General features: G+C 39.2%; 1 protein-coding gene across 1 annotated transcript in view; it reads left to right on the top strand.

The window, feature by feature from the left end:
- LOC127425333 (CUB and sushi domain-containing protein 2-like) overlaps positions 1-16384 on the top strand; it is a 463524-nt gene that overhangs the window by 383677 nt on the left and 63463 nt on the right. Inside the window, exons 44-46 of the mRNA XM_051671189.1 lie at positions 2273-2418; positions 2992-3072; positions 5206-5319. Coding sequence (XP_051527149.1) covers positions 2273-2418; positions 2992-3072; positions 5206-5319 — 341 coding nt within the window. The remainder of the gene's footprint in view (positions 1-2272; positions 2419-2991; positions 3073-5205; positions 5320-16384) is intronic.

Genomic DNA, 16384 nt, shown 5'->3' with positions numbered 1-16384 from the left:
TAATTATTTATTGTTTTTTTTTTATGCTATTTAGTGTTTTGGGAGAAGATCAAATCAAAGAAGCCTTTTCCCTATTGTACCCCACTCACGATGGTACTCGCTTTTGTGATGCAAACATACGATGGTTTGGACCCAAAATAACAACCTGAAAAGAGAACAGCAGGGGGTAAAATTGCAATTAGATTTGGACAAAGCAGTTGAACCAACTGTTAAAATAGCATGAGAAAGCATTGACTTTTTCCCCCTACTCTTTCTTAGGGGCATTATGTATTCTCATGTATTTACATACAGGATTCTGCCACTTCAAAAGAAGTTGGAAAACCAGTATCACTAGAAGAGCATTTCCCCCACCACTCAGAGTATTTTATTATTATTTTTAACCCAGGCCAGGAAAAGCTCCATCAAGACAGCTTGGCCACAGTTCAGTAAGCCAGCACTCCCTTTAGCCAACCAGATGCTTTTATGAATGCACAAGAAAGGACATAATCTGTAGTGCATCCTCAGACAGGCACAAACAGATGGTTTTGAAGCCAAATGGTCATGGTTAAAACTGGGATCAGGTAGCTGCCAAATTGTTCCCTGCTAACCAAAGGACTGGAAGGATGGGGCTAAGCTCCCTAGGTGCTGACCTCCTTTTAAATTTACATTTTATATTTACAATTATTCATTTGGCAGACACTTTTATCCAAAGCGACTTACAAAAGAGGAATAATACATCATAAGCTATTCATCTTAAGGAGACAGTGGTACAAATAGTGCTGCATTACAAAGTTTCACTAGCATCAGAATAGTAGTATTCAAGACAGATTAGTGCAACAATATATATATATATATATATATATATATATATATATATATATATATATAGGAGTGAATGGTTAAATGCTTATGGAAAAGATGTGTTTTAGCCATTTTAGATGGTGACTTCAGTTTCCCAATGCTTCTTTGACACAGAGATTGAACGTGAACTAAGCGTAAAAGAACCGTAACACACACCCTCAGAGAGTCTTCAAATCAGAGAGGAATCGTGTCTCAAATCAGTAATCAAGTAACCAATATGCTGAGAACCTTCTCTTAAATCAGCAGGGCAATCAATGTGGCTAGAATCCAACTTACTGTGCATTTTTAGCCAACAGGGCATGTTGTTTTATTGTGTGACATTGACTATGCCAGTGGTTCTCAAAGTGTGGGGCGTAGGGGGGTGCGGAGGTATCACAAGGGGGTTGCAGAAAACTGACCCGTCCTCAAATCTCATTCACTTTCACACATTCAACAAAATAGTGAAAATACACATAAGAACCAATGTGCGCAATTTCTTTTCCTCTGCCTTTTCTCCTGCCTTGTTTAAACTTATGCCAGGCACCGCAGTGCATCCTGTGCACGCAGCTCTGACAGCCCAAAACGTTGATGTCAGGCGCGCTCATGTAAACAAGGTCATTCTTGCGTGCGCGCCAGTTTCAAATGAGTGACGAGGTGAATTAACACTTAAATTTAGGAGCTTGGACGGCCACAAACACGATCCTCTCATTCCTCAAACTTGTGTTTCACGGACGAAAAAAGTCATACTGGTTTTGATCGACGAGGGTGAGTAAATTATAGCAGAAAGGTCTGTTTTTATTTCAATGGTAATTAAAGTTTGTCCGTATAATTAATCAAGTTTAAATTATTGTACAGAGGTCCTGACCACTACCGAAACATCACATAGACGACACTGTAACGTGATACTTGTAACTTTTTTCAGCACTGGCTTGGATACGACAATCACAGTCAATTGTTATTACTGGATGAGGATATATATATATATATATATATATATATATATATATATATATATATATATATATATAAAAACTTTTATAGAGACCGCTGAAGCTTATTTCCATTCATTGGTATGAATCATTGCAATTATCAATTTTTATTAAAAAATAACTATTCTAGAGTAAAATTGTCTCCAATGAGATATAAAACTTTCTGGTCGTTAAATGTGAATGAATGGAGGATTTGTTTTTCTGAGGGGCCAAGCGACCCCTATAGTGAAGTGTAACTTTTCATTCAGTTTTCTAGTATTTTTAAATAAAACCTTTTTTGTCAAATGAAGATGAAAGAAAATGTAGTTTAATCTTTTAATAGCATTTTTTTAAATTTTTTTTTTAGTAAAAACAAAATCATTTTCGATTTTGGGGGGGGGGGGGGGCTGAATAAATTGAGGATCACTGGACTATGCGATGTTCACGGGTTTATTAAATGAATTTTAATCTTGTTTCTTCAACAGGGATGGACCTCTGGAAACAGCCCACAAATTGGGAGTGTTTACTGAGGGAGAACCCAATAACCCACCCCGCAGCACATCTAATCAAATTTTGATACGTTTCCGGAGCAACTCTGAAAAAGGTGGACTGTTCAAGATCAACTACCAAGGTAATCCTTCAATAATTCCTCAGAGTGTTGGAGAGTGACTGAAAGTAGCGATGTGACTAACTTGGCTACATTTTTCAGTAGTGTAAAAGTAGTGCAGCTGTTTTCAAAATAGTGCAGGTTTTTTTTTCCAACAAGTAGCTATATAGTGCAACCAAATGCTATGTTCATCACTGCTTTTAATATAAATCTGTATTGTGCACACAGCTTTAGAGCCGAGTGAAAGAAGTTACCAATTAAACACACTCTCCTAAACTGTTCTCAGCTCTGAACATTTACTAAACAGTAAATTTCTAAATGTATCAGTTCAAGTTTAATTTGAATTCAGCTGTCACCATAATTTAGTTAATTCTTTAAAAAAAAAAAAAAAGATTTTTGTACCAGAAAAAATATTGCTCTGATTTAATTACTAATTATATGCAAAAATTGTTACATGTTTAAATTCAACCTTTCCCCCTCACAAATAGCTTCCCCAACACTGTTCCATATTAATTCCATATTTTGTTCATCCACAGTGCAATATGACATGGCTGTCCCTTTTCTCTCTACCTTTCTGTCTCTGCCTCTCTATTCTAGCCTATAGACTTCAGTTTTGCTTGCCACCTCCCATTATTCCAAATGCCGAAATTCTGATGGCCAGCAAAGAATTTAAGATAGGTGAGTTTGGATTGATATTGAATGCAAACGCTCAATCTGTTTTGTATGCCCGCTTGTGCTTGTTCATGTCTGTGGACTTGCCGGCTCCACTGGCCTGGCCCAGTATAAGTGGAACATTTTGAGCAGAGACGCAGGCTGCCAGTTCATTTTCAGGCTTGAGCGCCTCTCATTAATAATGTTCCCAGAATAGCAGAGCCCCCCCACCCCCCAACAACACCACCACTAACATCCCTCGAGAACTCACTTTGAGGAGAGTAAAACCGCTCCAATGCCAGGGCTGCCAGTCCCACAGGGCTGTGCTGATATGCTGACTCACTGCCAGAATTCAAAACAAAGACTGACGATGTGTTGAGTGTCATTGTTTTGTGCATGATGGTAGAAATGCATTTATTTATGTCAGACAATTTTATTGTCAGTGTGGTCAAGCAAAATTTTGACTCTTCTCTAAAACTCTTTAATAGTTACTTGGCCTTATTCAACAATGGTTTGGTTTTACCTCAAAGTGCCCACAGAAAGCACTTATAAATAATGAACCAATTGTGACCTCACTGGACCTCTAATGATGAGTCACCAGCACTAACATGCAGCATTGCCTCTGAAATCCGATGTTAAAGGGAGAGCATGGATAATTGTAACACATTTTGGTTTTTGCTTATTTATTCAGAGAATGTGTAGTTTGAAGCTTTCATATTTTACCTCAAACTTCTTAGATATATCGGCATTCATTACCAATGTCAATTAAATGTATAACTTATTCCTGTGTATTCTTCATGTGCTGGACCCTCATTTGCGCTACTAAGAAGGTGTTAGTTTCATAGAGATAGAATAATTTGTTTTTTTTTATGAATCTATTCATTATTTTGAGAGGGGGTAGAGGGCTGAATTGTGTATGTACATATCTAATATGGCCACAGTGATTGTGTTGTGTATTGAGTCATAATCTTTGTTACATTTATTGAGCGTTACAATTATCCCTGCTCTCCCCTACATGTCACTGCTTTTCTGGCATGTACAGAGATGGATTCATTGATATTAGTTGTTCTTAATAGATAGTTATGTGTTGGCGCAGGGCTGTTTAATCTGTGTGGAAGGGAGCATGTCTGCAGAGCTTCACTGGGGTTGACAGTCCTACTGTAGTCTTTAGCACTAGCCTGTACTGATTTACCACTGTTTTGATCACTGATTACCCACCACATTCACTTAATTCAGAGATTTAACAAAGGCTGTTATGTTTGAATGCCCGCACCAGTGCATTTTCAATCAGCCCCAAAAATGCAAACATTCACAAATATATTTCGAAGTATGCCATGTCTCTTTGAGAAAAAGGATTTTTCGTAAGCATGTGTTCCGTTATTGCAGGGGAGTAAAATTCTACATTATAAATCTGCTTAGAATGTAACCAAATATAAAGACAAGATTTTTCTCAAAGCTCTGAATCATATGGTTGTAGTTCTAGGTGTTCATCCATCGCCCCCCCCCCCTCAGTCACAGAGAGTCTGAATGTTTGTGAGGCAACTGGGAGAGCTACTTCAGAGATCTGAGCAGCCCTCAGGTAGCGGATGCTGGGTGTTATGAATTTAAACCATGCAGTGTGGTGCATTCTTAATTACACTGCATTGCAGCTCCAGCACATCAAGTTTCCCTTTGGTTCTCACTTTCTCAAAAAAAAAAAAAAAAAAAAAAAAAATATATATATATATATATATATATATATATATATATATATATATATATATATATATATATTTTTTTTTCATTTTTTAAATAAATAAAAAAAAATGTCTTTATTTCTCAAAAAAAAAATATATATATATATATATATATATATATATATATTTTTTTTTTTTTTTTTATTTTTTTTGAGAAATAAAGACATTTTATTTATTTATTTATTTATTTATTTATTGTTACTGTCATCCATTGAGTGCGACAGTGAGAGGACATGGCCTTCATCAAGTTCTAAGCAAAGAAACAGCAGGATGCTGCTCCTGTTGTTCTGAGCTTCTCAGAATTCCCAGGTTCTCCATAATTTGTCAGAAGGTGTGACATGCATCTGCAAGTTAATTGATAAAGCATTGATTAATATCCTTTCATCTGTTGACTCTCTATTTCTCCTCTACAATCTCTCCACAGGTGATATTGTGCGCTACAGGTGTTTGCCAGGATATCATTTAAATGGGAACAGCATTCAAACATGTCGCCTGGGGACACACCTGGAGTTTGAAGGGCCTCCACCATCATGTGATAGTAAGCTGTAACTCAAATGTCATGCTAGTCCACCAGCTAAACCAGCAGCAAACCAGCATAAACCAGCCTCAACCAGCATTAAAGAGCAATTGTTGGTCTAAGCTGATCTTTTCAGCAGGGATGTTCCTTTCTCATTAGTCCATTAAAGGTGATGTGTGTCATACTTTCTGCTATCCCAACTTAATATGTAGAGTCAACTATAAGTAAGCAGTTATTTTGCAATATTTATTTTACATTTACATTTAGTCATTTAGCAGACACTTTTATCCAAAATGACTTACAAATGAGGAGCATAGCAAGCAATTTGTCGTACAAAAGTAAAAAATATCTGCAGTATCGCACTGCCAAGTTCTCAATGTGGTATAAAAGCTAGTGTAGAATAAAGAGATAAGCAAGATTTTTTTTTATTATTATTATTATTAATAATTAAGTAAGTGCACTGGTTAAGTATTCTCGGAACAGATGTGCTTTCAGCTGGTTCTTGATTGTTGAGATGGTTTCAGCAGATCGTGTGGAGGTTGGAAGCTCATTCCACCACAGAGGAACAGAAAAAGTGAATGATCGTGAAATAGACTTTGTGCCTCTATGCGACGGGACCACCAGGCACTGCTCTTTAATTGACAGCAGAGAGTGAGTTGGGACATAGAGCTGGAGGAGTGAATTGAAGTAAGAGGGTGCTGTTCCATTGGCTGTCCTGAAGGCAAGAGTTAAAGCTTTGAATTTGATGTGGGCAGCTACAGGTACCCAGTGAAGTGAAATCAAGTGTCGGGTGACGTGAGCCCTCTGGCTAATTGAAGACCAGACATGCTGCTGCACTCTGGATCATCTGCAGTGGCTTAATGTGCTAGCTGGGAGACCGGCCAACAGAGATTTATAGTAGTCCAGTCTTGAGATGACCAGAGCTTGGACCAGGAGCTGTGCAGCATATTCAAACAGGAAAGGTCTGATTTTCCTGATGTTATAAAGTGAGAACCTGCAAGACCAGGTAGCTTATGAGTTGTGGGCAGTGAAGTAAAGCTGGTCATCTACCACTACTCCCAGGTTCCGAGCGGTCCTGGTTGGCATTAGTGTAGTTGAACAAAAATGAATAGTGAGGTTGTGGTCAACATAGGGGTTGGCTGGGATCACAAGGATTTCTGTCTTGGCAAAGTTGATTTGAAGGTGACATTCCTTCATCCAGGTCGAGATCTTCAAAAGTCAGGCAGAGATACGAGCTGAGACAGTGGGGTCGTCAGGCTAAAACGACAGGTAGAGCTGCATATCATCTGCATAGCATTGGTAGGAAAAGCCATCTTCCTTAATTATCGGTCCGAGTGATGCTAGTGGTGCAGATATTAAACAAGTTACATCTAAGCTCTATTTTTTTTCCCTCTGTATCTTTTAATGTAATCTTCCCCACCAACCTGGTTTAACAAAAGACATATCCTTTGGATAATGCACTATAAAATCCACCCCCACTGTCTTGCAATGCATGATGTGACTATTGATCATGGTGGTTGGATATGTGCTATATGAAGCTTCATTATTGCTATTGGCTTAGAGATGAGGATGAAATACCTCAGGATCTGTCAACCAAACCCCATGAGTGTTCTAAATGCTCATCTACCTTTGCTCCAGCTGCTTTTATGGGATTTGATTTGCCGTTTCCCATAAACTGCCTCAGTTCCTCCTCATTATGTTTGTCTCTTCAGTTTCAGTGAAGTAGAATTATATCTGAGCTTTCTGTCCTATTCCTCACTGTGTAAGTCTGACTAAAAAGCCTCTACTGAGGGGCCCTGATAGCTGTATTGTGGCCCCATAAAGTATTTTTACATCCTTAAAAACATATGAATGTCTGCATTATGTAACAAAATACACTGTGTAACAATTATTTTTTTATTTTTTTCTCCTGGGTAGTAAGTGTTATTTCCTAATTGCTTATGCCTCAAAAGTATAGAAAATGGCTATTATTCCCCACAAACTTTGCTTTTGTGACCTGGACAGTGATATTTTGAAATTTACCTATTTCCAATGAGAAAACGGGTGAATTTGTGTCTTTTCGTTCACATAAAGTCAGAAAAAAACAACTTATGAATCCAAATTAACATGTATTTATACTAAAGTAATATTCAAAGCCGTGCTGGTCCATAATGGTAACAAGTACCCATCTCTTCCCCTGGCTCACTCTGTGCACCTCAGTGAGGATTACAACAGCATCAAGACCTTGCTGGACACCTTGAAGTATGATGAGTATGGCTGAGAGGTCATAGAAGACTTCAAAATGTTGGCATTCCTGATGGGTTTCCAAGGCGGTTTTACCAAGTTTCCCTGTTATCTTTGCCTTTGGGACAACAGGGACACCAAGAAGCACTACCACAGGCGGGACTGGCCACAGCACACCGAGTTTTCTGTGGGGAGGAACAACGTCAAGTGGGAGCCACTGGTGGACCCCCAGAAGGTGCTGATGCCACCACTGCACATCAAATTGGGCCTTATGAAACAATTTGTCAGAGCTCTAGATGAGTCGGCAGTCTTCAAGTACCTTCAAGACTTCTTCCCTAAGCTGTCTGAGGCAAAGGTCAAACCCGGTGTCTTCACTGGACCACAGATAAAGAAGGATTTTGGATTCATATGTTGTTTTTTTCTGACTTAACGTGAACGAAAAGACACAAATTCGCCTGTTTTCTAATTGGAAATGGGTAAATTTCAAAATATCACTGTCCTGGTAACAAAAGCAAAGTTTTTTTTTTTTTTTTACATTTTGAGGCATAAGCAATTAGGAAATAACACTTACTACCCAGGAACAATAATTGTTACATAGTGATATCAAACCAAATATTTATCATACCAATTTATTTATTTCAAAGAAAGGTACCACAAGCATATTTTTCAAGCAAATCGCTTGTCCATAGTGTTAAGTGATGAACTACACCTGGGGTTTCTCGGCTAAGACACTTGTGTGAACTTGAGGGGAATTGACTTCATACATCCTCTTTAATTACCTTTTGGTTAAATACAATTGCAACAATTAAGAAAAGTGAAATTCACATAAGGTCTGGTAGCATGATTTGTTTACAGATGCCATTTTGATAATTTGTTCTCTATTGCATTGGACTTCAGACATTTTACCTGTGATTTAAGGGATCAAATACTTTTTGGGTCAATTGTATATCTAAACATGCCTAAACTATAATTTCCTGTGTTTGGCTGTGTCTAAAGTGTAAGTAAATGGTAATTGGTGTGTTTGTGTACTGGCTGCAATTTATAGGCAGAAATGCAGCTGTTTGGCAGAAACTAATGAAGGCCTGTAGAAAAAAAAAAGGCAAATTAATGAAACAAATAATAGACAGAAAGATTTAACACAGACAGAGGCCGGAAGTTGGGAAAAGTTTAAAGTGGAATGAAACATAATGTGATTCTTTTTTTCTTTCTTTTTTTCTTTTTAGTGTAGCATGCCCAAACATGTATCTCCTCAACCTTCATGCTGGAGTGCTCACTGTGAATTGTTGTAATTCATCCTAACATTAATTAGGTGTCGGCAGCTAATCGCTCCAGCTATATGAAAAGACCTTTATACTTAGGGCCAACATAGCCAGCTGACACCCGCTCCATTTGGTCGGGGTGCTGCCTCTGGCTGTCAGTCAGATTAAGTATGCCTGGCTCATCAAACAAGAGAAAGGTGCAAGATGAGAGGGCCTTGTGGAATGAGACAGAAGGATAAAGAGGAAGCGAGGAAGAAAACAAACTTATGCATTGGTGTAAGATTTTCTCAGGAGAGAAACGGGGGCTGTACTGGAACAAGAGGAAGGAATCTATATGTGTTTTGTTTTAGTCTATCTTTCAAAGGAAATCTCTAGATTAGGTTTCATAAAATAGAAGTTCAACAAATCAAGGTGGATACTGTGAATTGACCTTTGTCAAGGCTGACACCATATTTCATTTTACCAAATGAAAACAATGCTGTAAAGGATAGACGTGCAGTCCGTTCAGTGGATTTCACGGTTGTTGCTGTTTAACATTTAGCCTACAAAACATTGAAAGTATGTCCAATGGACAAAATCTCCAGAAAGCATTTTTTGTGAAAAGTATATGCAACCTTAGACCACAGATGTAGTCAAATATTCAAGATTAAAAAATACTTATTGATCAAACAATATTCTGAATATTGGGGGAGTGTGTCCTCGATATTGTTGATGTTGGTTTATACCCTGAAGATTGCAGTTGCTTCTAGCTACACAAGCTCAATTGTGTGTGTGCAGTCAGGACTACTCTCGTTGAAATTACATTTATTTGATCAAGCTCTTGACAATGGTTTTGGCGGGACGTCTGTGCAACGTACTGGGCAAATGTGTGTACTGAATGGTGTGTTTATATATACTGCCTAATTGGTAGAGGTGGAGTTTACTGATCAACTGAGCGTCAGCTGACGAGTTGGCTGGCGACTACTGTAGTCTGCCTGAACTAACGCTAAAGCTTCATTAGTAACATTCCCAAATGTGTCAGACCGCAATTTGTATCACAGCGCAAATATGCGTTACATTTTCAACATTGCCACAAGGGGCGCTATCGCAGACATTAGTGTGAACAGTCCACTTCTACAGTGAGTTTACGGTGAGTTTTACAGTCAACAACTGTATTGGTGGAGAAACAGTTTGTAGAGAATATTACTGAGCAAGTAAGTTAAAGTAAGTAAATTTATAGGCACTTACCTGAATAATATCAAATTCAGTTTAATGGCACATACTTTTAAAGGTAACTCTACTGCCCCCTTGAGGTTTGTACAGGAATGCAAAAATGCACATTATGTCTGTTAAACTGGACTTCATGTTGGCAATGCATTTGCCAAGCACGCTTACTTGCGTAAAGTATGTTTCTGGCATAAGACGGCACAACCCATTGAACGGTCTGTATGTCTATCCCTCACATCCTTGTTTTCATCTGCGTCAAATTAAATACAGCATGTACCCTGAATATGGTCTATGTCCAATCTATATTTCTTAAACTCTGGACAGACAGAGCGAACAAGCATGCAGAGAGAAAAACAGAGGGATTGAAAGAGAAGAGAGAAAGGACATTGTTGGGTAGAGGGAGCGCAAAGCTCATTGAGATGCAGAGGATAGCCAAGCTGCAGGTGCACCCAGCTATTAAATCACAGCTTCACTCCCTCTGTCTCTCCCCATCTCTCTTTTTTTTTTACCTCTGTCTGTCTCTCTTTCTCTGTACCTGATCTGTCACATCCTCTTGCTGAATACATCATGCCATGTCTTGCTTTCTATCAAATATCTCTCCTTTCCAGTGGCGAATTCTCAGGGCCAGCAAAGCCTTCTCTGCTGGCCTAACATGCCAAATAAATAAATATTTTTCATCCTTTCATTCTCAATCACCTTTTTGCCTATGTATTTATTGCTTTCCACTCTTAATTAATCTACAAACAAATAGAGAAAAATGAAAAGTTTATCCAGTCAGAATTTATTCCTTGATGCTTACAAGTGAAGCCTGACAACTGTTTCACAAATCACATGCCCAAAGCTGATGAGTCTGAGCTCCACCCCCTCAGGCCTTCAGAATTTGCAAATTAATGCATCTAAAGTCAGATTGTCAGATTCATCAGCCAATCAGATTGATTTATTTGTTCTTGGTTGGTGTGATCTTTAGGATATGTCCCGGTTGAGGCATTCTAGCTGGCCTTGAGTGATGCAATCACTCTTTAATTGACATAATTTGAAAGCGAGTGCGAAATCTTGCTGACGAGTCGACTGTCATTACTGCCGCTATCGCCATTGAGAAAGAGATCCTTATGGATTTAAAAACACGAGATGTTCTGCATGACCGTGTGATTGCTTAATTTATTAAACAGGAAAGGAGGACTGATTTTCACTTCAAGTGAATTGGTAAGTGTTTTTTGTATTGTTATAGCTACATCAAGAATTTTCTAAGCGTAAATTAGGCATTGAGCATTCAGTGTTGGATCAAGTTTTGAAAAGTAGTGCTGTGTTCCATTCAGCTCGGAAAGTCAGATTTTACATCTTCCTACCAGGAAAAGTGCAATGGAATGCATCAGAATTACAACTTGTAGGCTCGTGCAGAAATTCTCAACTCCGATTTCGCCGAGATGCAGGGGCATTATGTCACACAAACATGTCGACACTCAGAGAGATATACAAAGTAAGTGATAAACATTCACTTTATTAAGTAATATCGATAAATGAGTTTGTTTCCACATTACATGTTATTAAAGCTTGTTTAACAAATGCCTGCAGAAACATGTGTATAAGGGTGTGTTCACACTTGGCAGGTTTGGTTCCATTAAAACGAACTCTGGTGCGATTGCTCTGTTAGTGTGGTTCATTTGAACAAGTGTGAACGCTGTCACCCGAACCTTGGTGCGCACCAAACAAGCGGACCGAGACCGCCTGAATAGTGGGTCTTGGTCCCCTTCCAAATGAACTCTGGTGCGGTTCGATTGATATATGAACACAACCTGGACCAAAGATGTCTAAACAGACCAAAAACAGGAAGTAATTTGCCTAATACTGACCTCAAGCATACCTGTTTCTTCTCATCATAGGAGTTATGTTGCCAATTACAGTTCGGTGCAGGATGCCGTCAGCCGTCCTTGCAGCATATCTTCATTTGTGTGTGCAACGGAGGAATTCCTGGCACTGTTTTGACTCCTTTACACATTTTATTAGCTCTTCGTTTGTTCTCAGCTGGTAAAAATACCACCATATATACATATATAAATATAACGAGTGCATTTCGCCCAGCAGCCAGCATTGTTTTGGATGATCGTTAAGTTCCATCACAAAATATACGTCATAAAAGCTGTCCAATCAGGTTGTGACTTTTTCCTGATGCCTTTGGTTTTGTATCGTTAGGTGCGGTGTTAAAAAAGCCAGTGTGAATGCTAAGCGAACCAGGACTAAATGTATCAATTTTATTTTTGGTCCGGACCAAGAGAACCGAACTACAAGTGTGAACACACCCTAAAACATTATAATCTCTTTTGATAATCATACACCTGAAGCACAAATGCTAGCGCTGCAGCATTGTTTATCAGTTGGGTTGCTAGGAGACATCTCTAATGAGAGTCAAACCTCTGCTAAGCTAACGGGAGCGTTGCAGTTCCGAATATCGGGGAATGGAATGCATTTATGGTTGGAGATATCAAGTAGGAATATCCCACATGCAGTTTGAATGGAACGCAGCATAACCGTGTACCCTGACGAAACGGAATTTATTGCAAGCAACATTTAAATCGTAAATATTATTAGATAGATTTTTCCAGGTATTATAGACCTCCTTGGTAAATTCATATGAAAAATTATTATTTTTGAATGTCTGTTTGGGAGACGTTCATTTCACAGAACAGTCATGCTGCAGTTAAAATTAGGCTTGCTTGAGCATTAAGTGTCATTTCAAGTTCTGGCTTTCGTGCGTGGACGTGTTTTTAAAATGTCAATTGGTATTATTAGTTAGCTGCGACATAATGTATGATGCCCAAAGGCATAGGGTGTCTTATTCATCATGAAACTGTGTTTTCTTAATGGCATGAATCACACTGAAGGCCTAGACTTTTAATGCACGGCCCGCCACTGCTCCTTTCTTCTTTCAGTCTTTCTCTGATACAAGAAGTGTTATGATGTTCAAGCTATCTAGCCAATAGCCATGAAGAGACAGCCTTTCACACAATAAAGCACAAAGTATACTTCAATTTTGACACAAATGTTTAACGTCTGCGTAGTCGAATGCTCAGCCTTTCAAAGTATACTCCATTTGACTGTGAACTCTTGACGTGCACATTACCTATTGTTGTTTCCACCTTTGTCCCCTGTTGTTTAATGGTGATTACATCTTCTTCTTGCTCTTCTTTATGAAAGCAACGACTCAACTTTGAGTGTTGCCATCTTGTTGACCCACTAATTAGTGCATGTGCTTACTGCACGCTCAGAGTTTGCATGGTTAGAAAAATCGGGCTGCATATGTTCAGTGCTCAAGCACTCTGCTGATGATAACATTTTTGTCACGCGTCCTGTACACACATGCCTTGCGTTCTTGTCTAATTGAAGTATACTTTGGGCTTTAGACAGACACAGAGAGAGAAAATAGATCTGGGAATGCTGATAGTGCATTGCCTCTGAATCACATGATATTATGCAACTTGAAGCTAGGAAAATCTCACACATAATGTGACATCTCATTCTAGACAAGCACACATGCACATTCTAGACTTTTTTTCTCAAAATTTATATTTTGCCTGTTTATACAAATAAAATGCATTGCATTACACAAATAAAATATGCTTTTTATCAGTGGCACACAGCATGTCTAGCATACATTCACATAGATGTTTCTTATATCACAGTTCTGTGACCATAGTGATGAATATCCCAAACTATTTTGTCCCACTTTCCAAAATTCTTTCATTTTTCATAGATTTTCAAATTTCTAAGAGTAATTTCAATCAATATTTTATTAAATCTATGCAATTCCACTTATTCAATATTCTAATGAATTAATATTAAATATTAATCTGCTCGTATGTTCTGTATGATATAGATATTTCATATGTACGTATTAAAGATATGTCACTGCATGCATGTTGGCCAATGGCAATTGCTTTAAGACTGCACAGGAAGCACAGCTTCCCCTACACATTTAATCAATAATGTGGAAATAAACGTACAGTATGTACAAATCATCAACATTACATATCACTCTTAGGCTTTGTTCACACTGCAGGAAAAATCTGATTTTTCCTCAAAAAATTTTTTTGAGTGACTGTTCAAACTGCAAGTTATATGTGGGCAAATAATTTTTTTGTTTGTTTGTTCAGATTACAGTCATTTTTGCTATCACGTCCACATTAGTTGTCATGGTAATGCAGAAAACTTGCGTACATTCACCATATATGAGATTCACCATTAATTATGCTTTCATGAGGGCAGTATCCAAATATGAACATTCTTCACAGACAACGGCTTAAAAATGGGAGAGTTGGCATATGCAATGTTTGTTGCTGCTAGTGTTGTTGCTGCCCATTTTAGCGGGGACGTCCTGTATTTTGGCCGAAATTATGACATCCCATAAGGGACGCCTTTTATCTTGGGGTCCTGTATTTTATCAGAGAGCGAAACATCCCATATTAAAGGCTTTGTGTCCCGTATTAAAGCATAAAAAGGTTGATGGTGAGACGAGGACCCATGTCCTGTGATGAAACGCTCAAAATGCTCAAGCGTCCTGTGTTCGCTTGACATTCAATACTTTATCGCATTGTGATTACTCTCACCCGGCATGGTTTACTGGACCTTAGCGCATCTCTTTGGGTAAGTTAAGTTAATGTCTGTATTATTATAAGAGGTTTGCAGTGCTTTGTGTGCCCTGTAACATATAAATGACATATGGGTGTGTTTCATTCAGAAGTGATGATCTCTATTCCCTGTTTACCTTCCACTGTGAGAGTTTTGTAGGGCTGAAATGTGTAATAAAACAGAATGAGCTCACTTTTGAAGTAATTTTTACTGAAAATTCTGTTTGTATCAATCCTACTGCATGGCCATCATTACTGTATTAAATTTGAAGTGCTCTGTGAAGGCATTAATTATGCCGTTCCGAGCGCAGTATGTTTTCTCATCTCAAAACCTGATAAATAACAACCGATGAGCACAGCAAATGATTAAAAAAATAAATAAATAAATAAATAAAAAACAGGAAATCCGATCTGACTGTTCAGACTGAGATGCATTTGTTTAAAATATGTTGTCAACTGTTGCGTTGTTTGTTAACATAATACAGTTTAATCTCCCCATAGAGTCCTACTAGCTGCGTTTCTAATAACGTGCCAAAAGAGGGCCTGCTAGTGCATACCAGGGCCAGTTGCATTCCCACTGTCACTTCCACGGCTTAATCGTGCCTCCTCGGAGCCAATGGCCAGGCGCCTTTGGCATGCCGATAACCCTTGAGCTAAAGAAGTTGAACTCTTGGGGTCAACTGGGGTTTGAGGCAGGATCACTGTCAAAGGCTGATTTTTGCTGAGTCAGGTCAGAGGGTCAGCACCAAGATACATATACTGTTCTGTACTGGATACACAACTTCGTAAGTTTGGCAAAAATATACTTAAACACGTCATAATTTCCACAGATGGCCGATCTGACGCTACCAGCCTACCTCAACAGATCAACGTAGAATCGTCCGTACTAGCCTGGGCTGATGAAGATCAACGGCGTCTGCTGAAACGATGACGTGTTTAAGTATATTTTTACCGAACTTACCAAGTTGTGTATCCAGCGCAGAACAGAATATGTTCAGGAAAAGTTACAAAAAATTCTGGGCACAGTACAAATCCATATTCATTTCGAGGGCTAGCTAGTCTCCAGAGTCTGATACCTCAGCTTGAACTTCCCTCTTGCTTGTGAAATGGGCGGGATGTATGATGTTGGCACCAGGGTGGCGTATTAAAGGTGCAATGCTGCGGGGCTATTGGCCCGATGGTGGGAATGCAGATCGATTTTGGTCTCACGGCTCGAGGTCCGAGGCTATTGGCCCCGGCTGACCAGTTGAAAGCCCTGGCTCACACTGGCCCGATGGTGGAAAACGTCATGGTTACTGGTGTAACCTCCGTTCCCTGATGGAGGGAACGAGACGTTGTGTCGATGTAGTGACACTAGGGGTCACTCTTGGGAGCCCGAGACACCTCTGGTCTTTGATAAAAGGCCAATGAAAATTGGAGAGTGGTATTTGCATGCCACTCCCCCGGACATACGGGTATAAAAGGAGCTGGTGTGCAACCACTCATTCAGGTTTTATGCTGAGGAGCCGATATAAGGTCCAGCCATTTCAGCGGGTAGTTCAGCATTGTGGCAGGAGGGACACAATGTCTCGTTCCCTCCATCAGGGAACAGAGGTTACACCAGTAACCATGACGTTCCCTATCTGTCACTCACTCGACGTTGTGTCAGTGTTTAGAGACTAGGGGTCCCTATACGAAAGGCCACAACTGGCTGAACTGTGTTACATGAACTGGCGGTGTGTGGTGGGCAGACTGCTGTGTGCCTCATAGCCAGCACACCAGGTCGACACGTAACCT

Source organism: Myxocyprinus asiaticus, chromosome 34, assembly GCF_019703515.2.
Source record: "Myxocyprinus asiaticus isolate MX2 ecotype Aquarium Trade chromosome 34, UBuf_Myxa_2, whole genome shotgun sequence".
Taxonomy (NCBI): domain Eukaryota; kingdom Metazoa; phylum Chordata; class Actinopteri; order Cypriniformes; family Catostomidae; genus Myxocyprinus; species Myxocyprinus asiaticus.
Note: the sequence above shows the minus strand (reverse complement) of the source record. Positions and strands in the feature narration are given on the sequence as shown.